Raw genomic sequence first — 27,041 nt, forward strand, 5'->3', positions numbered from 1 at the left:
ACTCCGAAAAAGAGGGAAACGAGGCGGTCTTCTGGTCAGACTCCGGAGACGGGCACACCGTGCACCACTCCCTAGCATTCTTCTTGCCAATGTCCAGTCTCTTGACAACAAGGTTGATGAAATCCGAGCAAGGGTAGCATTCCAGAGGGACATCAGAGACTGTATCGTTCTTTGCTTCACGGAAACATGGCTCACTGGAGAGACGCTATCCGAGGCGGTGCAGCCAACGGGTTTCTCCACGCATCGCGCCGACAGAAACAAACATCTTTCTGGTAAGAAGAGGGGCGGGGGCGTATGCCTTATGGCTAACGTGATATGGTGTGATGAAAGAAACATACAGGAACTCAAATCCTTCTGTTCACCTGATTTAGAATTCCTCACAATCAAATGTAGACCGCATTATCTACCAAGAGTGCTGTGCTGAATTCTCTTCGATTATAATCACAGCCGTATATATCCCCCCCAATGCAGACACATCGATGGCTCTGAACGAACTTTATTTAACTCTTTGCAAACTGGAAACCATTTATCCGGAGGCTGCATTCATTGTAGCTGGGGATTTTAACAAGGCTAATCTGAAAACAAGACTCCCTAAATTTTATCAGCGTATCGGTTGCGCAACCAGGGGTGGAAAGACCTTGGATCATTGTTTCTCTAACTTCCGCAACGCATATAAGGCCCTGCCCCGCCCTCCTTTCGGAAAAGCTGACCACGACTCCATTTTGTTGATCCCTGCCTACAGACAGAAACTAAAACAAGAGGCTCCCACGCTGAGGTCTGTCCAACGCTGGTCCGACCAAGCTGACTCCACACTCCAAGACTGCTTCCATCACGTGGACTGGGAGATGTTTCGTATTGCGTCAGATAACAATATTGACGAATACGCTGATTCGGTGTGCGAGTTCATTAGAACGTGCGTTGAATATGTCGTTCCCATAGCAACGATTAAAACATTCCCTAACCAGAAACCGTGGATTGATGGCAGCATTCGCGTGAAACTGAAAGCGCGAACCACTGCTTTTAATCAGGGCAAGGTGTCTGGTAACATGACCGAATACAAACAGTGCAGCTATTCCCTCCGCAAGGCTATCAAACAAGCTAAGCGTCAGTACAGAGACAAAGTAGAATCTCAATTCAACGACTCAGACACAAGAGGCATGTGGCAGGGTCTACAGTCAATCACGGACTACAGGAAGAAATCCAGCCCAGTCACGGACCAGGATGTCTAAATCCAGGCAGACTAAATAACTTTTTTGCCCGCTTTGAGGACAATACAGTGCCACTGACACGGCCTGCAACGAAAACATGCGGTCTCTCCTTCACTGCAGCCGAGGTGAGTAAGACATTTAAACGTGTTAACCCTCGCAAGGCTGCAGGCCCAGACGGCATCCCCAGCCGCGCCCTCAGAGCATGCGCAGACCAGCTGGCCGGTGTGTTTACGGACATATTCAATCAATCCCTATACCAGTCTGCTGTTCCCACAAGAGGGCCACCATTGTTCCTGTTCCCAAGAAAGCTAAGGTAACTGAGCTAAACGACTACCGCCCCGTAGCACTCACTTCCATCATCATGAAGTGCTTTGAGAGACTAGTCAAGGACCATATCACCTCCACCCTACCTGACACCCTAGACCCACTCCAATTTGCTTACCGCCCAAATAGGTCCACAGACGATGCAATCTCAACCACACTGCACACTGCCCTAACCCATCTGGACAAGAGGAATACCTATGTGAGAATGCTGTTCATTGACTACAGCTCGGCATTCAACACCATAGTACCCTCCAAGCTCGTCATCAAGCTCGAGACCCTGGGTCTCGACCCCGCCCTGTGCAACTGGGTACTGGACTTCCTGACGGGCCGCCCCCAGGTGGTGAGGGTAGGCAACAACATCTCCTCCCCGCTGATCCTCAACACTGGGGCCCCACAAGGGTGCGTTCTGAGCCCTCTCTTGTACTCCCTGTTCACCCACGACTGCGTGGCCACGCACGCCTCCAACTCAATCATCAAGTTTGTGGACGACACAACAGTGGTAGGCTTGATTACCAACAACGACGAGACGGCCTACAGGGAGGAGGTGAGGGCCCTCGGAGTGTGGTGTCAGGAAAATAACCTCACACTCAACGTCAACAAAACTAAGGAGATGATTGTGGACTTCAGGAAACAGCAGAGGGAACACCCCCCTATCCACATCGATGGAACAGTAGTGGAGAGGGTAGCAAGTTTTAAGTTCCTCGGCATACACATCACAAACAAACTGAATTGGTCCACTCACACAGACAGCATCGTGAAGAAGGCGCAGCAGCGCCTCTTCAACCTCAGGAGGCTGAAGAAATTCGGCTTGTCACCAAAAGCACTCACAAACTTCTACAGATGCGCAATCGAGAGCATCCTGGCGGGCTGTATCACCGCCCGGTACGGCAACTGCTCCGCTCTCCAGAGGGTAGTGAGGTCTGCACAACGCATCATCGGGGGCAAACTACCTGCCCTCCAGGACACCTACACCACCCGATGTTACAGGAAGGCCATAAAGATCATCAAGGACATCAACCCTCCGAGCCACTGCCTGTTCACCCCGCTATCATCCAGAAGGCGAGGTCAGTACAGGTGCATCAAAGCTGGGACCGAGAGACTGAAAAACAGCTTCTATCTCAAGGCCATCAGACTGTTAAACAGCCACCACTAACATTGAGTGGCTGCTACCAACACACTGACACTGACTCAACTCCAGCCACTTTAATAATGGGAATTGATGGGAAATGATGTAAATATATCACTAGCCACTTTAAACAATGCTACCTTATATAATGTTACTTACCCTACATTATTCATCTCATATGCATACGTATATACTGTACTCTATATCATCAACTGTATCCTTATGTAATACATGTATCACTAGCCACTTTAACTATGCCACTTTGTTTACATACTCATCTCATATGTATATACTGTACTCGATACCATCTACTGTATCTTGCCTATGCTGCTCTGTACCATCACTCATTCATATATCCTTATGTACATATTCTTTATCCCCTTACACTGTGTATAAGACAGTGGTTTTGGAATTGTTAGTTAGATTACTTGTTGGTTATTACTGCATTGTCGGAACTAGAAGCACAAGCATTTCGCTACACTCGCATTAACATCTGCTAACCATGTGTATGTGACAAATAAAATTTGATTTGATTTGAATTAGTATTTGGTAGCATTGCCTTTAAATGGTTTAACTTGGGTAAAACGTGTCGGGTAGCCTTCCACAAGCTTCCCATAATAAGTTGGGTGAATGTTGGCCCATTCCTCCTGACAGAGCTGGTGTAACTGAGTCAGGTTTGTAGGCCTCCTTGTTGGCACACGCTTTTTCAGTTCTGCCCACAAATGTTCTATGTGATTGAGGTCAGGGCTTTGTGATGGCCACTCCAACACCTTGACTTTGTTGTCCTTAAGCCATTTTGCCACAACTTTGGTAGTATGCTTGGGGTCATTGTCCATTTGGAAGACCCATTTGCGACCAAGCTTTAACTTCCTGACTGATGTCTTGAGATGTTGCTTCAATACATCCACATAATTTCCCTTCCTCATGATGCCATCTATTTTGTGAAGTGCACAAGTCCCTCCTGCAGCAAAGCACCCCTACAACATGATGCTGCCACCCCCGTGCTTCATGGTTGGGATGGTGTTCTTCGGCTTGCAAGCCTCCCCCTTTTTCCTCCAAACATAACGATGGTCATTATGGCCTAACAGTTCTATTTTTGTTTCATCAGACCAGAGGACATTTCTCCAAAAATAACAATCTTTGTCCCTATGTGCAGTTGCAAACCGTAGTCTGGCTTTTTTATGGCGGTTTTGGAGCAGTGGCTTCTTCCTTGCTAAATTGCCTTTCAGGTTATGTCGATATAGGACTTGTTTTACTGTGGATATAGATACTTTTGTACCTGTTTCCTCCAGCATCTTCACAAGGTCCTTTGCTGTTCTGGGATTGATTTGCACTTTTTGCACCAAAGTACGTTCATCTCTAGGAGACAGAATGCATCTCCTTCCTGAGCGGTATAATGGCTGCGTGGTCACATGGTGTTTATACTTGCGTACTATTGTTTGTACAGATGAACGTGGTAGCCTTCAGGTGCTTGGAAATTGCTCCCAAGGATGAACCAGACTTGTGGAGGTCTACAAATGTTTTTCTGATGTCTTGGCTGATTTTTTTTTTTTCCAATGATGTCAAGCAAAGAGGCACTAAGTTTGAAGGTAGGCCTTGAAATACATCCACAGGTAGACCTCCAAATGACTCAAATGATGTCAATTAACCTATCAGAAGCTTCTAAAGCCATGACATCATTTTCTGGAATTTTTCAAGCTGTTTAAAGGCACAGTCAACTTAGTGTATGTAAACTTCTGACCCACTGGAATTGTGATACAGTGAATTATAAGTGAAATAATCTGTCTGTAAACAATTGTGGGAAAAATTACGTAGATGTCCTAACTAACTTGCCAAAACTATAGTTTGTTAATAGGAAATTTGTGGAGTGGTTGAAAAACAAGTTTTAATGACTCCAACCTTAGTGGATCTAAACTTCCGATTTCAACTGTAGCTCTGAATCCACATTATGGCAGAGGATGAAAAGCCATAGCACATACGTTTTTCAACAACAGGTTACAGTCACCTAATAATCCCCAGTTTACAGTTTACAATCCTCCTCCTCTCCCCTGTAACTATTCCCCAGGTCATTGCTGTAAATGAGAACGTGTTCTCAGTCAACTTACCTGGTAAAATAACAGATACATAAGAATAAAAAAATAAAAAAATGGTCAATAATATCAAAGGCTGCACTGAAATCTAACAGTACAGCTCCACAATCTTCTTATTATCGTTATCTGTCAACCAATCATCAGTGATTTGTGTCAGTGCTGAACATGTTGAGTCCTCGTCTCTATGCTGAAAGTCTACTGTTCATTTGTTTACAGAGCTTGTCATTATTTTTCCACCTCTCCCACACTAATAACAAAATTTAAACTTTCCATGCTTTTCTTTCATTATGTGTTTTTTTATGCATGAATACAATTGCTCACTGTTCGTTGTTGGCATTCCCTGCCTAGGATTGCCCACATTGCCAATGAAATAATCATTAAAATAATTGGCAACATCAAATGGTTTTGTGATGAATAAGCCATCGGATTCGATGAAAGATGGAGTTGAATTTGTCTTTCTGCCCATAATGTCATTTAAAGTACTTTACATCATTGATCATAAAGTTTTACATCATTGATCTTCCTTCATCATAAAGTTTCTTCCTCTGTTGAGTTTAGTCACATCATTTCTCAATCTGCAGTAAGTCAGCCAATCAGATGTCCAGCCAGACTTATTACCCACTCCTTTTGCTCCATCTCTTTCAACCATACAGTTTTTCAATTCATCAACCCATTCCAACAGTCAGTTTCTTAACAGGTGCATGTTTAGCATCATCAAATCGGAAGAAGCATTTTCATCAATTCATCAAGTGCAGCGTGTCATGACTTCCGCCTATGTCGGTCCCTCTCCTTGTTCGGGCGGTGTTCGGCGGTCGACGTCACCGGTCTTCTGGCCATCACTGATCCATTTTTCATTTTCCATTGGTTTTGTCTTGTCTTCCTTCACACCTGGTTCCAATCCCATCAATGACCTGTTGTGTATTTAATAGCCCTCTGTTTCCCCTCATGTCCTGGTCAGAGATGGTTTGTTTTGTATGTTTGTGTATTATGTATTGGTGTGCGGCGGGTTCCTGTACACACTTTAATTTATCATGTCATTTTGGTTTTGGAGTCATATTAAGTCTGTCCCTGCCACCTACACACACATTACATAGCGTCTGGATGCTCCTCATTAATCACATCAGACCAACTAATATTTTTTAACTTCATCCACATAAGAGTCACAGCAAAACCTTTTGTATGAACCCTAATACACTATTTTAGTCAGACACTGGTTACAGTGAGAAGCTTCCTCTTGAGCGGACAGCTTGATGAAAACCAGTCAATATTCAGGTCCCCAAGAAAGTAGACCTCTCTGTTTACATCACATTCACTATTAAGCATTTCACATATATTATTTAGATACTGACTGTTAGTACATGGTGGCATATTGCAGCTCCCCAAAAAAAAAGGCTTTAGATGAGGAAGGTGAACCTGCAAACACAACACTTCAATACCACTTGAAATTAGATCTTCTCTAAGTATTACAGGGATATGACTCTGAATATATACAGCAACACCTCCCCCATAAGCATTACAGGGATATGACTCTGAATATATACAGCAACACCTCCCCCATAAGCATTACAGGGATATGACTCTGAATATATACAGCAACACCTCCCCCATAAGCATTACAGGGATATGACTCTGAATATATACAGCAACACCTCCCCTATAAGCATTACAGGGATATGACTCTGAATATATACAGCAACACCTCCCCATAAGCATTACAGGGATATGACTCTGAATATATACAGCAACACCTCCCCATAAGCATTACAGGGATATGACTCTGAATATATACAGCAACACCTCCCCCATAAGCATTACAGGGATATGACTCTAAATATATACAGCAACACCTCCCTATAAGCGTTACAGGGATATGACTCTAAATAAACAATACATTCGGAAATAACTCTGGAGCTCTGTCAGAGTGACTCTGAATATATACAACACCTCTCCTATAAACATTACAGGGATATGGCTCTGAATATATACAGCACCTCCCCCATAAGCATTACAGGGATATGACTCTGAATATATACAGCAACACCTCCCCCATAAGCATTACAGGGATATGACTCTGAATATATACAGCAACACCTCCCCCATAAGCATTACAGGGATATGACTCTGAATATATACAGCAACACCTCCCCTATAAGCGTTACAGGGATATGGCTCTAAATAAACAATACATTCGGAAATAACTCTGGAGCTCTGTCAGAGTGACTCTGAATATATACAACACCTCTCCTATAAACATTACAGGGATATGGCTCTGAATATATACAACACCTCCCATATAAACATTACAGGGATATGGTTCTGAATATATACAACACCTCCCCTATAAACATTACAGGGATATGACTCTGACTATATACAACACCTCCCCTATAAACATTACAGGGATATGGCTCTGAATATATACAACACCTCCCCTATAAACATTACAGGGATATGGCTCTGAATATATACAGCAACACCTCCCCTATAAACATTACAGGGATATGGCTCTGAATATATACAACACCTCCCCTATAAACATTACAGGGATATGGCTCTGAATATATACAGCAACACCTCCCCTATAAACATTACAGGGATATGGTTCTGAATATATACAACACCTCCCCTATAAACATTACAGGGATATGGCTCTGAATATATACAACAACACCTCCCCTATAAACATTACAGGGATATGGCTTTGAATATATACAGCAACACCTCCCATATAAACATTACAGGGATATGGCTCTGAATATATACAACACCTCCCCTATAAACATTACAGGGATATGGCTCTGAATATATACAGCAACACCTCCCCTATAAACATTACAGGGATATGGTTCTGAATATATACAGCAACACCTCCCCTATAAACATTACAGGGATATGGTTCTGAATATATACAACACCTCCCCTATAAACATTACAGGGATATGGCTCTGAATATATACAGCACCTCCCCTATAAACATTACAGGGATATGGCTCTGAATATATACAACACCTCCCCTATAAACATTACAGGGATATGGCTCTGAATATATACAGCACCTCCCCTATAAACATTACAGGGATATGGCTCTGAATATATACAACACCTCCCCTATAAACATTACAGGGATATGGCTCTGAATATATACAACACCTCCCATATAAACATTACAGGGATATGGTTCTGAATATATACAACACCTCCCCTATAAACATTACAGGGATATGACTCTGACTATATACAACACCTCCCCTATAAACATTACAGGGATATGGCTCTGACTATATACAACACCTCCCCTATAAACATTACAGGGATATGGCTCTGAATATATACAACACCTCCCCTATAAACATTACAGGGATATGGCTCTGAATATATACAACACCTCCCCTATAAACATTACAGGGATATGACTCTGAATATATACAACACCTCCCCTATAAACATTACAGGGATATGACTCTGAATATATACAAAACCTCCCCTATAAACATTACAGGGATATGACTCTGAATATATACAACACCTCTCCTATAAACATTACAGGGATATGACTCTGAATATATACATCACCTCCCCTATAAACATTACAGGGATATGACTCTGACTATATACACAACAACACCTCCCCTATAAACATTACAGGGATATGGCTCTGAATATATACAGCAACACCTCCCCTATAAACATTACAGGGATATGACTCTGAATATACACAACAACACCTCCCCTATAAACATTACAGGGATATGACTCTGAATATATACAACACCTCCCTATAAACATTACAGGGATATGACTCTGAATATATACAACAACACCTCCCCTATAAACATTACAGGGATATGACTCTGAATATATACAACAACACCTCCCCTATAAACATTACAGGGATATGACTCTGAATATATACAACAACACCTCCCTATAAACATTACAGGGATATGGCTCTGAATATATACAGCAACACCTCCCTATAAACATTACAGGGATATGGCTCTGAATATATACAACACCTCCCCTATAAACATTACAGGGATATGGTTCTGAATATATACAACACCTCCCCTATAAACATTACGGGATATGACTGAATATATACAGTAACACCTCCCCTATAAACATTACAGGGATATGGCTCTGAATATATACAACACCTCCCCTATAAACATTACAGGGATATGGCTCTGACTATATACAACACCTCCCCTATAAACATTACAGGGATATGACTCTGAATATATACAACAACACCTCCCCTATAAACATTACAGGGATATGGCTCTGAATATATACAGCAACACCTCCCCTATAAACATTACAGGGATATGGCTCTGAATATATACAACACCTCCCTATAAACATTACAGGGATATGGTTCTGAATATATACAACACCTCCCTATAAACATTACAGGGATATGACTGAATATATACAGTAACACCTCCCCTATAAACATTACAGGGATATGACTGAATATATACAACACCTCCCCTATAAACATTACAGGGATATGGTTCTGAATATATACAGTAACACCTCCCCTATAAACATTACAGGGATATGGCTCTGACTATATACAACACCTCCCCTATAAACATTACAGGGATATGGTTCTGAATATATACAACACCTCTCCTATAAACATTACAGGGATATGGTTCTGAATATATACAACACCTCCCCTATAAACATTACAGGGATATGGCTCTGAATATATAGAACACCTCCCCTATAAACATTACAGGGATATGGCTCTGAATATATACAACACCTCCCCTATAAACATTACAGGGATATGGCTCTGAATATATACAACACCTCCCCTATAAACATTACAGGGATATGACTGAATATATACAACACCTCCCCTATAAACATTACAGGGATATGGCTCTGAATATATACAACACCTCCCTATAAACATTACAGGGATATGACTGAATATATACAACACCTCCCCTATAAACATTACAGGGATATGGCTCTGAATATATACAACACCTCCCCTATAAACATTACAGGGATATGACTGAATATATACAACACCTCCCCTATAAACATTACAGGGATATGACTGAATATATACAACACCTCCCCTATAAACATTACAGGGATATGGTTCTGAATATATACAACACCTCCCCTATAAACATTACAGGGATATGGCTCTGAATATATAGAACACCTCCCCTATAAACATTACAGGGATATGACTCTGACTATATACAGTAACACCTCCCCTATAAACATTACAGGGATATGGTTCTGAATATATACAACACCTCCCCTATAAACATTACAGGGATATGGCTCTGAATATATACAACACCTCCCCTATAAACATTACAGGGATATGGTTCTGAATATATACAACACCTCCCCTATAAACATTACAGGGATATGACTCTGAATATATACAACACCTCCCTATAAACATTACAGGGATATGGCTCTGAATATATACAACACCTCCCCTATAAACATTACAGGGATATGGCTCTGACTATATACAACACCTCCCCTATAAACATTACAGGGATATGGCTCTGACTATATACAACACCTCCCCTATAAACATTACAGGGATATGACTGAATATATACAGTAACACCTCCCCTGTAAACATTACAGGGATATGGCTCTGAATATATACAGTAACACCTCCCCTATAAACATTACAGGGATATGGCTCTGACTATATACAACACCTCCCCTATAAACATTACAGGGATATGACTGAATATATACAGTAACACCTCCCCTATAAACATTACAGGGATATGGCTCTGACTATATACAACACCTCCCCCATAAGCATTACAGGGATATGGTTCTGAATATATACAACACCTCCCCTATAAACATTACAGGGATATGGCTCTGACTATATACAACACCTCCCCTATAAACATTACAGGGATATGGCTCTGAATATATACAACACCTCCCCTATAAACATTACAGGGATATGGCTCTGAATATATACAACACCTCCCTATAAACATTACAGGGATATGGCTCTGACTATATACAACACCTCCCTATAAACATTACAGGGATATGGCTCTGAATATATACAACACCTCCCCTATAAACATTACAGGGATATGGCTCTGAATATATACAACACCTCCCCTATAAACATTACAGGGATATGGCTCTGAATATATACAACACCTCCCCTATAAACATTACAGGGATATGACTCTGAATATATACAACACCTCCCCTATAAACATTACAGGGATATGACTCTGACTATATACAACACCTCCCCTATAAACATTACAGGGATATGACTCTGAATATATACAACACCTCCCCTATAAACATTACAGGGATATGGCTCTGAATATATACAACACCTCCCCTATAAACATTACAGGGATATGACTCTGACTATATACAACACCTCCCCTATAAACATTACAGGGATATGGCTCTGACTATATACAACACCTCCCCTATAAACATTACAGGGATATGGCTCTGAATATATACAACACCTCCCCTATAAACATTACAGGGATATGACTCTGAATATATACAACACCTCCCTATAAACATTACAGGGATATGGTTCTGAATATATACAACACCTCCCCTATAAGCATTACAGGGATATGACTCTGAATATATCCAACACCTCCCTATAAACATTACAGGGATATGGCTCTGAATATATACAGCAACACCTCCCCCATAAGCATTACAGGGATATGACTGAATATATACAGCAGCACCTCCCCCATAAGCATTACAGGGATATGGCTCTGAATATATACAGCAACACCTCCCCCATAAGCATTACAGGGATATGACTGAATATATACAGCAGCACCTCCCCTATAAACATTACAGGGATATGACTGAATATATACAGCAACACCTCCCCCATAAGCATTACAGGGATATGACTGAATATATACAACACCTCCCCATAAGCATTACAGGGATATGACTGAATATATACAGCAGCACCTCCCCTATAAACATTACAGGGATATGACTGAATATATACAGCAGCACCTCCCCATAAGCATTACAGGGATATGGCTCTGAATATATACAGCAACACCTCCCCCATAAACATTACAGGGATATGACTGAATATATACAGCAGCACCTCCCCTATAAACATTACAGGGATATGACTCTGAATATATACAACACCTCCCCTATAAACATTACAGGGATATGGTTCTGAATATATACAACACCTCCCCTATAAACATTACAGGGATATGGCTCTGAATATATACAGCAACACCCTCCCCATAAAGCATTACAGGGATATGACTGAATATATACAGCAGCACCTCCCCTATAAACATTACAGGGATATGACTGAATATATACAGCAGCACCTCCCCTATAAACATTACAGGGATATGACTGAATATATACAGCAGCACCTCCCCCATAAACATTACAGGGATATGACTGAATATATACAGCAGCACCTCCCCTATAAACATTACAGGGATATGACTGAATATATACAGCACACCTCCCCCTATAAACATTACAGGGATATGACTGAATATATACAGCAACATGACTGAATATATACACCTCCCCTATAAACATTACAGGGATATGACTGAATATATACAGCAGCACCTCCCCTATAAACATTACAGGGATATGACTGAATATATACAGCAGCACCTCCCCTATAAACATTACAGGGATATGACTGAATATATACAGCAGCACCTCCCCATAAACATTACAGGGATATGACTGAATATATACAGCAACACCTCCCCTATAAACATTACAGGGATATGACTGAATATATACAGCAGCACCTCCCCTATAAACATTACAGGGATATGACTGAATATATACAGCAGCACCTCCCCTATAAACATTACAGGGATATGACTGAATATATACAGCAGCACCTCCCCTATAAACATTACAGGGATATGACTGAATATATACAGCAGCACCTCCCCTATAAACATTACAGGGATATGACTGAATATATACAGCAGCACCTCCCCCATAAGCATTACAGGGATATGACTGAATATATACAGCAACACCTCCCCTATAAACATTACAGGGATATGACTGAATATATACAGCAGCACCTCCCCTATAAACATTACAGGGATATGACTCTGAATATATACAACACCTCCCCTATAAACATTACAGGGATATGGCACTGAATATATACAGCAACACCTCCCCCATAAGCATTACAGGGATATGACTCTGAATATATACAACACCTCCCCCATAAGCATTCCTGTCTCTTCTGTAGATGTTATATCCTTGTATTGCTGCTGCTGTATCGTCAAATGAATTATCTAAGTGAGTCTCAGAAATGGCTGGTATATGAATGTTATCTGATGTTTGCAAATGATTGATTTCATGAACCTTATGTCTACGGTTACATATATTTGTCACGTATACTCCCTCTCCGGCCTCTAGGTCATCAGGCTGCTGATTATTCCGCACACCTGTCACCATCGTCTCACGCACCAGCGCCTCATGACACTCACCTGGACTCCATCACCTCCTTGATTATCTTCCCCATATATCTGTCACTCCCCTCGGTTCTTTCCTCAGTCGTTATTGACTCTGTTTTCATGTTGGTGCGTTGTTTGTGGTTTATGTTCATTGTTTATTTTATTTATTAAAACACTCACTCCCTGAACTTGCTTCCCGACTCTCAGAGCACTTGTTATAGAATGACGCCTCACCTTTGGTTTCGGTGGGAATGACGTTGGGTCCGGGAGCTGCTACAGGCTCTCATGCCTCAGACAGATCGCCAGGCTCCCCTGCTACAGCCGGCTCATCAGGCTCCCCTGCTACAGCCGGATCACCAGGCTCCCCTGCTACAGCCGGCTCATCAGGCTCTCATGCCTCAGACAGATCGCCAGGCTCCCCTGCTACAGCCGGCTCATCAGGCTCCCCTGCTACAGCCGGATCACCAGGCTCCCCTGCTACAGCCGGCTCATCAGGCTCTCATGCCTCAGACAGATCGCCAGGCTCCCCTGCTACAGCCGGCTCATCAGGCTCCCCTGCTACAGCCGGATCACCAGGCTCCCCTGCTACAGCCGGCTCATCAGGCTCTCATGCCTCAGACAGATCGCCAGGCTCCCCTGCTACAGCCGGCTCATCAGGCTCTCATACATGATCGCCAGGCTCCCGTGCCCCAGCCAAGCGACAGGTTCCCGCGCATCAGCAGGGGTGACAGTTCCCCTACTGATCCCCAGGATCGTCCTTTTGGTTGGCGTCCTGCGACTGGAGCCGAACGCACAGGGGAGGGGGTAATGTCACGTATGCTCTCTCCGGTGCTCTAGGTCGCCATGCTCCCCCATCTCAGCAGGACTGACAGGCTTCCCGCGCCTCAGCAGAGGTGACCGGTCCCCTCCTGATCCCCGTGATCGTCTTTTTGGTCGGCGTCCTGTGGCTGGAGCCGCAGGTCTGAGAGGGGGTACTGTCACGTGTGCTCCCTCTCCGGCCTCTCACTCTCTCGTTATGGCACACACCTGTCACCATTGTTACGCTCACCTGCGCGTCATCAGACTCATCTGGACTCCATCACTTCCCTGATTACCTTCCCTATATATGTCACTCCCTTTGGTTCCTTCCCCAGGCGTTATTGTTTCTGTTCCTGTGTCAGTTCTGTTATTTGTGTTTCTTGTTTTGTGTTATGTTGTGTTTATTTATTAAAACACTCACCCCCTGAACTTGCTTCCCGACTATCAGCGCACATCGTTACAATATTAACATGGGCTAATTTCAGCCCTTTCCTGGGTATCTTATCAGAGATAGACATAATACTGAAAAGAGCAAAATAAAAAAATATACATTCAGCAGTCCATTAATCAATTGGTGTGTGTGCTGTGGGGTTGTCGCTATGAACCCACAGGCTTGGCTCTCTCATCCCTTCCAGGCTTCTGGGAGGGAGGGTGAACAATGAGTCTGTCATAGCGGATGTAAGCAATGTCCTCACGAGCTCTGGCAGCTTTCATGTCAGGGATCAGTTCTTTCCTCTTCTGGCACACAGCTTCAGGATAGTCCTCGTTGAGGAAGATGTACATTCCTCTCAAGTTCTTGGCTCTTTCCAGAAACGCTACCTTGTCCTTGAACCTCAGGAACTTGACGACCATCGCCTGGGCCTGTCACCTGGGCCTGTCACCTGGGCCTGTCACCTGGGCCGGTGGAGGGTTTTCCAGTCCTGTGGGCGCGCTCCACCTCAATCTTCCTGTGGTCCATCTTCAACTACTCAGAGATCATTTCTCTAACTTTGTCCTCAGACTTCATCCAGGTCTCAAGTGGAGATTCTGCAATCCTGTCCACAACCATATTTCACCTTGATTTTCCCACAAGTCTGATGTATCTGCCATTGTTATCATGGGTTCACACACAGAACTGATGTCCTCTATCAATGGCTTACAGATTGCTGTCATCTTGCCGTTCAACTCTTTAAACTCATTGAGCTGACACTGGGAGAACTGCAAACTGTTCTTTTATCAGACTGAGAGACATGACCGTGGTTAAACTGAGAGACATGACCATAGTCAGACTGAGAGACATGACCATGGTTAAACTGAGAGACATGACCATGGTTAAACTGAGAGACATGACCATGGTCAGACTGAGAGACATGACCATGGTCAGACTGAGAGACATGACCATGGTTAAACTGAGAGACATGACCATAGTCATACTGAGAGACATGACCATGGTCAGACTGAGAGACATGACCATGGTCAGACTGAGAGACATGACCGTGGTTAAACTGAGAGACATGACCATGGTCAGACTGAGAGACATGACCATAGTCAGACTGAGAGACATGACCATGGTCAGACTGAGAGACATGACCATGGTTAAACTGAGAGACATGACCGTGGTCAGACTGAGAGACATGACCATGGTCAGACTGAGAGACATGACCATGGTCAGACTGAGAGACATGACCATGGTCAGACTGAGAGACATGACCATGGTTAAACTGAGAGACATGACCATGGTCAGACTGAGAGACATGACCATGGTCAGACTGAGAGACATGACCATGGTCAGACTGAGAGACATGACCATGGTTAAACTGAGAGACATGACCATGGTCAGACTGAGAGACATGACCATGGTCAGACTGAGAGACATGACCATGGTTAAACTGAGAGACATGACCATGGTTAAACTGAGCGACATGACCATGGTTAAACTGAGAGACATGACCATGGTCAGACTGAGAGACATGACCATGGTTAAACTGAGAGACATGACCATGGTTAAACTGAGAGACATGACCATGGTCAGACTGAGAGACATGACCATGGTCAGACTGAGAGACATGACCATGGTTAAACTGAGAGACATGACCATGGTCAGACTGAGAGACATGACCATGGTCAGACTGAGAGACATGACCATGGTTAAACTGAGAGACATGACCATGGTCAGACTGAGAGACATGACCATGGTTAAACTGAGAGACATGACCATGGTCAGACTGAGAGACATGACCGTGGTTAAACTGAGAGGCTCCAATAAATCTCTAAGATTACGAGACCAAAACAAGTCAGAAAAGAAGAACATGGTGAACACTAGTTACTGTGATACTGTGTGATACTGTGTGATACTGTGTGATACTGTGTGATACTGTGTGTGCTTTGCTTTAGTTTTGTGCCATTCGTTTATAAAAAGGCACAAATGGTGCTTAGTAAAAACTGTTCTGTCGTGTCTGGTGTCAATGTCTGAGGATTAGGGCTCAAAAGGCCACAATAACCCTCAATATTTATAGTTTTTTTAACCACACATGTTCAACCACATGCTACTCCCATGTACCATGACAGTGTTCAACCACATGCTACTCCCATGTACCATGGCAGTGTTCATCCACATTCTACTCCCATGTACCATGACAGTGTTCAACCACATGCTACTCCCATGTACCATGGCAGTGTTCAACCACATGCTACTCCCATGTACCATGACAGTGTTCAACCACATGCTACTCCCATGTACCATGACAGTGTTCAACCACATGCTACTCCCATGTACCATGACAGTGTTCATCCACATGCTACTCCCATGTACCATGGCAGTGTTCAACCACATGCTACTCCCATGTACCATGACAGTGTTCAACCACATGCTACTCCCATGTACCATGGCAGTGTTCAACCACATGTTACTCCCATGTACCATGACAGTGTTCAACCACATGCTACTCCCATGTACCATGACAGTGTTCATCCACATGCTACTCCCATGTACCATGACAGTGTTCATCCACATGCTACTCCCATGTACCATGACAGTGTTCAACCACATGCTACTCCCATGTACCATGACAGTGTTCATCCACATGCTACTCCCATGTACCATGACAGTGTTCAACCACATGCTACTCCCATGTACCATGGCAGTGTTCAACCACATGCTACTCCCATGTACCATGACAGTGTTCATCCACATGCTACTCCCATGTACCATGGCAGTGTTCAACCACATGCTACTCCCATGTACCATGACAGTGTTCATCCACATGCTACTCCCATGTACCATGACAGTGTTCATCCACATGCTACTCCCATGTACCATGACAGTGTTCAACCACATGCTACTCCCATGTACCATGACAGTGTTCAACCACATGCTACTCCCATGTACCATGACAGTGTTCAACCACATGCTACTCCCATGTACCATGACAGTGTTCATCCACATGCTACTCCCATGTACCATGACAGTGTTCAACCACATGCTACTCCCATGTACCATGACAGTGTTCAACCACATGCTACTACCATGTACCATGACAGTGTTCATCCACATGCTACTCCCATGTACCATGACAGTGTTCAACCACATTCTACTCCCATGTACCATGGCAGTGTTCAACCACATTCTACTCCCATGTACCATGGCAGTGTTCAACCACATTCTACTCCCATGTACCATGACAGTGTTCAACCGGTGGTCATTCTTTAAACGTCCAAGTCAAAGCTCCACACCATATACTGTTACAATCCTCTGATATGGTGTTGCTTACCTTCGACCGCTCGTTTAAAGAACACTTTGCAGCTTCCACATGTGAGGACCCCATAGTGACACCCTGAGGCCTCATCTCCACAGATCATACATAGTCTCTGGGGTGGAACACTGCAGAACCAGGGAATGAGCCATTGGTTATTTACACTGACAACATTGGCACACTGATATCACAGCAATTGGCTGATTGAGGAATAATAAAACAAGCTCATCAAATCAAATCAGATTAATTTTGGCAACAAACAAACAAAAGCGAATGCATGAATATGAAACCACATTTAAATGATCTGAAAGATGCCAAACTGCTGAGACTTTTACAAAGGTTATGGTCAGCTATACTTTAAATAATGCGTCAATCTTACCCGCCATATCCTGAATAGGTTGGGGACCTCTGGAGCAGGGCTGAGGTGTGAATTCCATCTGGGGAGGAGTAGCCATGGTGTGGGTACTGGTCCTCGGAGACCCCGCTGGACTGGCACCAAAACGAGGAATGAGTAGGAGAGGTCTGAATGGACCATCTGGGCATTTCACTCTTATAAATCATCAAATGCTGCTGTGGACCCTGTCCGTTACTGCTCATTACATCAAAACTCAGCATGCCCTTACCGGGATGAGTAGGAAAGGGAACACCACGTGAGTCTGCACGGACCTGGGGAACCGTGGACATCTGGTCGTTCTGATTCAAGTCGACTAGAAAGTTCGGTGAACAGTCCAATAGTACTTGTTGTCCAGGCGCGGAGGTGGGGAAAGACGCTGCCGAATCATCCAGAAAACCTAACGGTTGTTGTTTCCTCTCACTCTCATAACAGGTCTCGAGGGTAGGGATGTTGGCCGTTAGGTCAAAATCGGGACACGGTGTTTCCATGATTAGTGACGGCTCCTTCTCATCTTTGATGATCCTACAAACCCCGGTGGCTGTGGTTGAACTGGGTGTCGATATCATGTTCGTCGCCGCTCTCTGCAAACTTTCATGAGTTACTGTTGGGATCGGCTGCGGTAACGTGGAATCCTTCACTCCCTCTATACCACGCACCTCTGTCCAGCGCACAGGGTCAGAGCGGTCATAAAACGCTTTATTGATAAGTGAGGCGTTATCTCTGACAGTACAGTCTTTGAACATGGCACTGTTGTTGCTTGAGCCAGGAGGCGCAGCGCCTAAAGTGCCAACGTTTCCAAAACTACGCACTACGGAGGACATGCAGACTTGAGACTGTGGCTCCTTAGAGAATTTCCGAGGCTGACCAAATCCTACATCTTTATACTTCTCAATCAAATAACTTGCTCTTTTACTGGAGTCTGTGACGTCTGAGCTCAATGTGTTCGCTGAGTCCATCCTGTCTGCTGTGTGTTCATTTTCCATTCTGTTGTCAAAGCTACAGAAATCACGACGACGACAGTCAGTCAAGAGTCCCTGTCAGTCGGTGAGGAGACTAGAGTGGGTGGTGTCTCTTGGTGCAAAGAAAACTTCCCAAAATGCTTTTCCGCGTTGTGACAGGCTGTGCCTTTAGTGTTCGACCCTTTCAGATTTGCTGTGCAGCTACCACTGGCTTGCTGTATATATAGAGGAATACAATGGTACAACCCATACGCCTGTGGCTCAATCAATGTTTAAAAGGGGTTTGAAGTCCAAAACACGCCGGTAATGCGGTAGGACTCATTAGGTTAATGACTGGCATGACAATGGTCATAGAAGCTGACGAGACATTACGAACACATTTGGGACCAGACTACACTGGATGGTTAGCAGCTACAGATGATGTGCAATAATGATGAAGTCTCCATGTCCTATTTCAATAAACAAGTGGTTGGCCAGGGTAAGAGGGTAGCATGAGAGAGAGAGAAAGAGAGAGAGCTCAGCCAAGGATAACAGGGTAGCACAAATTAATTGAATGGCGAAATTATGCCTTGTGGCACTTCACAGAATATCCATGGTTCATAATTAAAACACATAGTTACACATCTCTATTTCTGTGTTAAAACTGACCATGCTTAAGGTCAAATAGGCGCAGCTCTTACCCTTCAAGTAAAGAAGAATAGGATCAAATGACCTTTTGATGCTGAGTTGTAATAATATCAAAGTTGTAACACATTACTTTAATCAACTTTCTTTGGGGAATTTGTATTTGTATAAAACAGCCAACTAGACTTTTGTAAGAACCCATGTTCTTTGTTTAAGTGTAGCTCCTGTAATTTACGAGGGCTGGTGTTTGACTGTATCTAGGAGACAGGCTGAGAGCAAGAGGGGGGGGACCCTCCTTCCACTCAGAGACATCATCTCATCTGAGGTTTTAGTATTACCAGGGAGGACAGAGACATCATCTAATCTGAGTTTTAGTATTACCAGGGAGGACAGAGACATTATCTAATCTGAGGTTTTAGTATTACCAGGGAGGACAGAGACATCATCTAATCTGAGGTTTTAATTTTACCAGGGAGGACAGAGACATCATCTAATCTGAGGTTTTAATATTACCAGGGAGGACAGAGACATCATCTAATCTGAGGTTTTAATATTACCAGGGAGGACAGAGACATCATCTAATCTGAGGTTTTAATATTACCAGGGAGGACAGAGACATCATCTAATCTGAGGTTTTAATATTACCAGGGAGGACAGAGACATCATCTAATCTGAGGTTTTAATATTACCAGGGAGGACAGAGACATCATCTAATCTGAGGTTTTAATATTACCAGGGATTGGTAATATTACCAGGGAGGACAGAGACATCATCTAATCTGAGTTTTTTTACCAGGGAATTTTGAGTTTTTAATATTACCAGGGAGGACAGAGACCAGGGATTGGTTTTAATATTACCAGGGATTGGTAATATTACCAGGGAGTATTATTCAGGTAAAAAGTGAAGTAATTCGTATTTCAGATCACTTTATATGACTCTCCACTAGCCTACTGTACAAAAAAACAACATCTCAAAAAGGATATCTTGACTTTTTTATGATGATATATTATAATATCTCTTTAAGCAACCTCTGCTGTTCAGGGTTGGAGAAGATTGCTTTGAAAGATGTATACCGCTGTTGCCTTTGTGTAGCGTGAAACCCCCTGTTGGCTTTGCCATGTCAATGGCTCTACCTGTGTCGCTGTGAGCCGGTGGGTCTGACTCTCTTTGTATCCATGCTGATTGTGGTTCTGATGGCGTCACAGGGTTGCAACTTTCTCTGGTGACAGGAGGGTCATGACCCCCAACATTCTGAAATTGCATTTTCGTCTCCCCCAGTTTTATCTTCGCACTGTGATAGAAAAAGAGCTTTAGGACCTTGCGGACACCACATAGCAGGCTGTGTGAAGGCAAAGCTTCTGAAAGGCTAGCTGGACCGGCACGTGAGAGGAACGGAGCAGCTGCTGTCAGTGTGTATGTGTTGCACTCTTTCTCTGAGTTGTAAAAGCAAGCAGAGCAGAAACTGGCTACTCTTTAGTTGACTGATGTAGCTGGCAAGGTAACTGCTGTTTGACTTATTAGAAAAATTAAGTCAAAAGAAAATGGTAAAATGCTTCATTGTGAAGCTAAATACACTTAATGTACTGGGAAATATTTTTTGTAAAATCTATTTTAATGTAATTATGTATTAATGTTATTTTATTTTATATAAATTACTGCCTTAATTTTTTCTGGACCCCAGGAAGAGTAGCTGCTGCCTTGGCAGGAACTAATGGGGATCCATAATAAACCCCAGGAAGAGTAGCTGCTGCCTTGGCAGGAACTAATGGGGATCCGTAATAAACCCCAGGAAGAGGAGCTGCTGCCTTGGCAGGAACTAATGGGGATCCATAATAAACCCCAGGAAGAGTAGCTGCTGCCTTGGCCTAATAATGAAGGATCCCCATTTGTTCCTGCCAAGGCAGCAGCTACTCTTCCTGGGGTTTATTATGGATCCCCATTAGTTGGGGTTTATTAGGGATCCCCATTAGTTCCTGTAAAGGCAGCAGTTACTCTTCCTGGGGTTTATTATGGATCCCCATTAGTTCCTGCCAAGGCAGCAGCTACTCTTCCTGGGGTTTATTATGGATCCCCACTAGTTCCTGCCAAGGCAGCAGCTACTCTTCCTGGGGTTTATTATGGATCCCCATGAGTTCCTGCCAAGGCAGCAGCTACTCTTCCTGGGGTTTATTATGGATCCCCATTAGTTCCTGCCAAGGCAGCAGCTACTCTTCCTGGGGTCCAGCAACATTAAGGCAGCAGCTACTCTTCCTGGGGTCCAGCAACATTAAGGCAGCAGCTACTCTTCCTGGGGTCCAGCAACATTAAGGCAGCAGCTACTCTTCCTGGGGTCCAGCAACATTAAGGCAGCAGCTACTCTTCCTGGGGTCCAGCAACATTAAGGCAGCAGCTACTCTTCCTGGGGTCCAGTAACATTAAGGCAGCAGCTACTCTTCCTGGGGTCCAGCAACATTAAGGCAGCAGCTACTCTTCCTGGGGTCCAGCAACATTAAGGCAGCAGCTACTCTTCCTGGGGTCCAGCAACATTAAGGCAGCATATTTACAATTAAAAATATTACGACATTACATTTCACAACACATTCAATGTGTTCCCTCAGGCCACTACACTACTGTCACATATTTTCAGGACAACATCCATGTGTACGTGTGCGTAGAGTGCTTGTCTTATCACGTGTGTGTGTCTGTGTGTGTGTGTGTGTGTGTGTCTGTGTGTGTGTGTGTGTGTGTCTGTGTGTGTGTCTGTGTGTCTGTGTGTGTGTGTGTGTGTGTCTGTGTGTGTGTGTCTCTTCACAGTCCCCGCTGTTCCATAAGGTGTATTTTTTTGATATCCGTTTATTACATCTGATTCTGCTGCTTCCATCAGTTACCTGATGTGGAACACAGTTCCATGGAGTCATGGTTCTATGCAGTGTGTTTCCTGATACACCTGTAGATGGACTGGAGCTGACTAGGGAAACCTCTGGGCCCTAACCATGACATAATCAAGTCATTACGAAACTCACTCTCTTTGCTTTAATGTGATCTTCCTGAACATTATCATGCTGTTATTATGTCTTTGGTTTTCAAAAAAAATGGTGGTTTTTCAACGACAGCAGATACTGGAAGTGGGCTGTAATGACTCAGAGGAAGGCATATCATTTAAGTTTGAATATTGTTGCTGGCGTTTGTGATGCGAGCCTTGAGACTATCTCCTGCGTCATGTTACACAAATACTATCAGAACGGATAGTCACAGCAACTTACTGTTTATTAAAATGTTCTCGGATCAGAATTGTTCTCATTATGGGATGTATTATTCCTACCCCCCTTAGTAAAGAATGTTTCTTTTCTCTGATAGGCGAATCCCGAGCTTTCAACGGTCGAGGTGACCAAAGACGGTATTTTCTTCTCTCGTAGCATGTTTTGGCACTATATCTGGTTTCCTTGGCAACCGGACTTCCATTTGATAACCATTCATGTGTTAGGGAGAACGGTGATCCCAGGTTCACACCCCCACAATAAAGCTCCACATGTCATATCATAGATTAGTCCCAAATGGCACCCTCTTCCCTGTATAGTGCACTACTTTAGACCAGGGTCCATAACACCCTCTTCCCTGTATAGTGCACTACTTTAGACCAGGGCCCATAACACCCTCTTCCCTGTATAGTGTACTACTTTAGACCAGGGCCCATAGCACCCTCTTCCCTGTATAGTGCACTACTTTAGACCAGGGCCCATAACACCCTCTTCCCTGTATAGTGCACTACTTTAGACCAGGGCCCATAGCACCCTCTTCCCTGTATAGTGCACTACTTTAGACCAGGGCCCATTGGGTGCCATTTGGGACATATCCTATACTATCTTTGCTTTAGATATAAAGTTATATTGAATTGACAAAAACACACTGACCGTACGTAAGAACAGTGTAACCCGGAAGTCTATAAATATCACTGGATCTTTCTGTGAGAGTCTGTGGGAGTTTGAATCAACATGCGGAAGTGTGTTCTTCCTTTGAAAATAGAAGACAAAGTACCGTAGAGAAATTAGATATGGATCCACTTGTGCTTTATTGTGGTTGATTGAGTAATGATGGTTTATTTATGAATCATCTTTAGAACCAAAAGGCCTTCTAAAAGGTCAAACCATGATCACATGATTTCTTGATGACCTCATCCCTTTGTTACAATGCACATTTCCCGATGTGATATAGTATTCTGTTCTACTGTATTCTACTGTATTTGATTGTGTTCTACTGTATTCTACTGTATTTGATTGTATTCTACTGTGTTCTAGTCTATCCCATGTCTGTCTGTCCATTACATCTGTCACCAGCCAGCCACACTGGCTCTGTCTGCACTAAACACTACCTAGCGTCCTGTCTGTCTGCACTAAACACTACCTAGCGTCCTCTCTGTCTGCACTAAACACTACCTAGCCCCATGGAATGTTATTGCTCAGACAAGGCAAAGGTCATCCCGGACAGACATAGGTCAAAGTCATCCCATCCATGGGTCAGTCTGTCAGCCACACCTGTCATCCACACTGGTTGCATACTAAATGCCACTCTATCCACAGCACTACTTTAGACCAGGGCTTCACTCTAGCATAACGGTCTCTGCTGCTGCCTGACAGAGCTGAGGAAATAGAGCCTTGTGGGTGACCTCTAGTCTTGATGACCTCATCCCTCGTGGTTGTGTTTCAGGGCTGGGGTCAAGTTGAATTGACAGCTGTCAATTCTGGAAGTGACTTTAATTTAATATTGAAAAAAAATTCAAAAACGTTTGAAATAAATAGCTTCTACTTCTTAGTTTATTGAGTTTATTGTGTGTGTGTGTGAGTGAGTGTGTGTGTGTGTGTGTGTGTGTGTGTGTGTGGATGGATGGAGGGGGAGTATGGGGTGAGCTGTTAACCACCTGAGAGGTCAGGGTGATCTGTGAGGCTTGTGTTACAGCTAAGTATAATGGGCCGTGGGAACAGAACAGTATATCTGGGGCAGAAGATGAACGGAAGACTGTAGATGGACGTGGGAATAGAACAGTATATCTGGGGCAGAAGATGAATGGACGACTGTAGATGGAGGTGGGAATAGAACAGTATATCTGGGGCAGAAGATGAATGGACGACTGTAGATGGAGGTGGGAATAGAACAGTATATCTGGGGCAGAAGATGAATAGACGACTGTAGATGGACGTGGGAATAGAACAGTATATCTGGGGCAGAAGATGAATGGACGACTGTAGATGGACGTGGGAATAGAACAGTATATCTGGGGCAGAAGATGAATGGAAGACTGTAGACGAACTTAATACAGTTCTATTAGAATAGTTTTGTCTTCTACCCTGTTTCTGATGATGTAATAACATGTGTTACAGAACGGCAAGTGTGTGAGGTAAAAAGGAGAAGTGGGAAGGAGTAAAATATGTCCTCACTGAGGTAACCATACAGAGACATGCCTCACGGAGATGAACGACGTTCACATTACACCATGTCTGACATTTCTTTTCCCTAGAAAGTGAATTAACTTTGAAGAAACTACTATGATTCAGCTTTAGTTTTTTCCCACTGTTCAGGATGAATGGATGAGCTGACAAACTGAGGTTGAGCTCGACAACAGTCACAGCAGTGCCACCGTGTGGCCAACATAGATGGTTTTATTTTGAAGACAATTAACTACATTTTAGTAAAGACAGATGTCGAGACAATTCTATTTCATTTAAAAGGTTTATTCTTGTTGAGAATTTAAACAATGATAATAGTGTTTGTTGTTGGTGTTTGTTGGACTAATTTCGCTACGAATGACGTGTTGGAAATGACAAAGGGCAATGATTATTAGCAACAGCTGAATATGTCCTAGTTCTCCTCATCCCAGGTGTTGGCAGACTGAACATGTCCTAGTCCTCCTCATCCCAGGTGTTGGCAGACTGAACATGTCCTAGTTCTCCTCATCCCAGGTGTTGGCAGACTGAACATGTCCTAGTTCTCCTCATCCCAGGTGTTGGCAGACTGAACATGTCCTAGTTCTCCTCATCCCAGGTGTTGGCAGACTGAACATGTCCTAGTCCTCCTCATCCCAGGTGTTGGCAGACTGAACATGTCCTAGTCCCAGCAGGTATACTCTCTGACTGGTATATCTACCCAGCAGGTATACTCTCTGACTGGTATCTCTACCCAGCAGGTATACTCTCTGACTGGTATCTCTACCCAGCAGGTATACTCTCTGACTGGTATCTCTACCCAGCAGGTGTACTCTCTGACTGGTATATCTACCCAGCAGGTATACTCTCTGACTGGTATATCTACCCAGCGGGTATACTCTCTGACTGGTATCCTCTCACACTATTATCTCTACCGAGCAGATTTCTTCTCTCACTGGTGTCTCTACCCAGCAGGTATCTCTACCCAGCAGGTATATCTACCCAGCAGGTATACTCTCTGACTGGTATCTCTACACAACAGGTATACTCTCTGACTGGTATCTCTGCCCAGCAGGTATCCTCTCTCACTGGTATCTCTACCCAGCAGGTATCTCTACCCAGCAGATATCCTCTCTGACTGGTATCTCTACCCATAGGTATCTCTACCCAGCAGGTATCTCTACCAAGCAGATATCCTCTCTGACAGGTATCCTCTCTGACTGGTATCTCTACCCAGCAGGTATCCTCTCTCACTGGTATCCTCTCCCAGCAGTATCTCTACCCAGCAGATTTCTTCTCTCACTGGTGTCTCTACCCAGCAGGTATCTCTACCCAGCAGGTATCTCTACCCAGCAGATATCCTCTCTGTCTGGTATATCTCACACAGGTATCTCTGACTGGCAGATATCTTCTCTCACTGGTGTCTCTACTGACTGGTATCTCTACCCAGCAGGTATCATCTCTGACTGGTATCTCTACCCAACAGGTATCCTCTCTGACTGGTATCTCTACCCAGCAGGTATCCTCTCTGACTGGTATCTCTACACAACAGGTATACTCTCTGACTGGTATATCTACCAAACAGGTATATCTACCCAACAGGTATACTCTCTGACTGGTATCTCTACCCAGCAGGTATCCTCTCTGACTGGTATATCTCAGCAGGTGTCCCTCTGACTGGTATCTCTACCCAGCAGATATACTCTCTGACTGGTATATCTACCCAGCAGGTATCTCTCTGACTGGTATCTCTACCAAGCAGATATCCTCTCTGACTGGTATCCTACTCACACTGGTATCTCTACACAGCAGTTCTTCTCTGACTGGTATCTCTACCCAGCAGGTATACTCTCTGACTGGTATATCTACCCAGCAGGTAGACTGGTATCTCTACCCAGCAGG

General features: G+C 43.7%; 1 protein-coding gene across 2 annotated transcripts in view; it reads right to left on the bottom strand.

Annotated features, from left to right (window-relative positions):
- pgr (progesterone receptor) overlaps positions 1-19,707 on the bottom strand; it is a 56,990-nt gene extending 37,283 nt beyond the window's left edge. For both annotated transcript variants that reach the window (XR_002951249.2, XM_024405203.2), the window contains exons 1-2: positions 18,146-19,707; positions 17,785-17,894 (exon numbers count right to left, since the gene is read on the bottom strand). Coding sequence is in view for 1 of the 2 variants with exons in the window: in XM_024405203.2 (XP_024260971.1) it covers positions 17,785-17,894; positions 18,146-19,143 (1,108 nt within the window). In the remaining variant the exon portion in view is untranslated. The remainder of the gene's footprint in view (positions 1-17,784; positions 17,895-18,145) is intronic.
- Between the last annotated feature and the right edge of the window lie 7,334 nt (positions 19,708-27,041).

This window comes from Oncorhynchus tshawytscha, linkage group LG13 (genome assembly GCF_018296145.1).
Source record: "Oncorhynchus tshawytscha isolate Ot180627B linkage group LG13, Otsh_v2.0, whole genome shotgun sequence".
NCBI classification, from domain to species: Eukaryota; Metazoa; Chordata; class Actinopteri; order Salmoniformes; family Salmonidae; genus Oncorhynchus; species Oncorhynchus tshawytscha.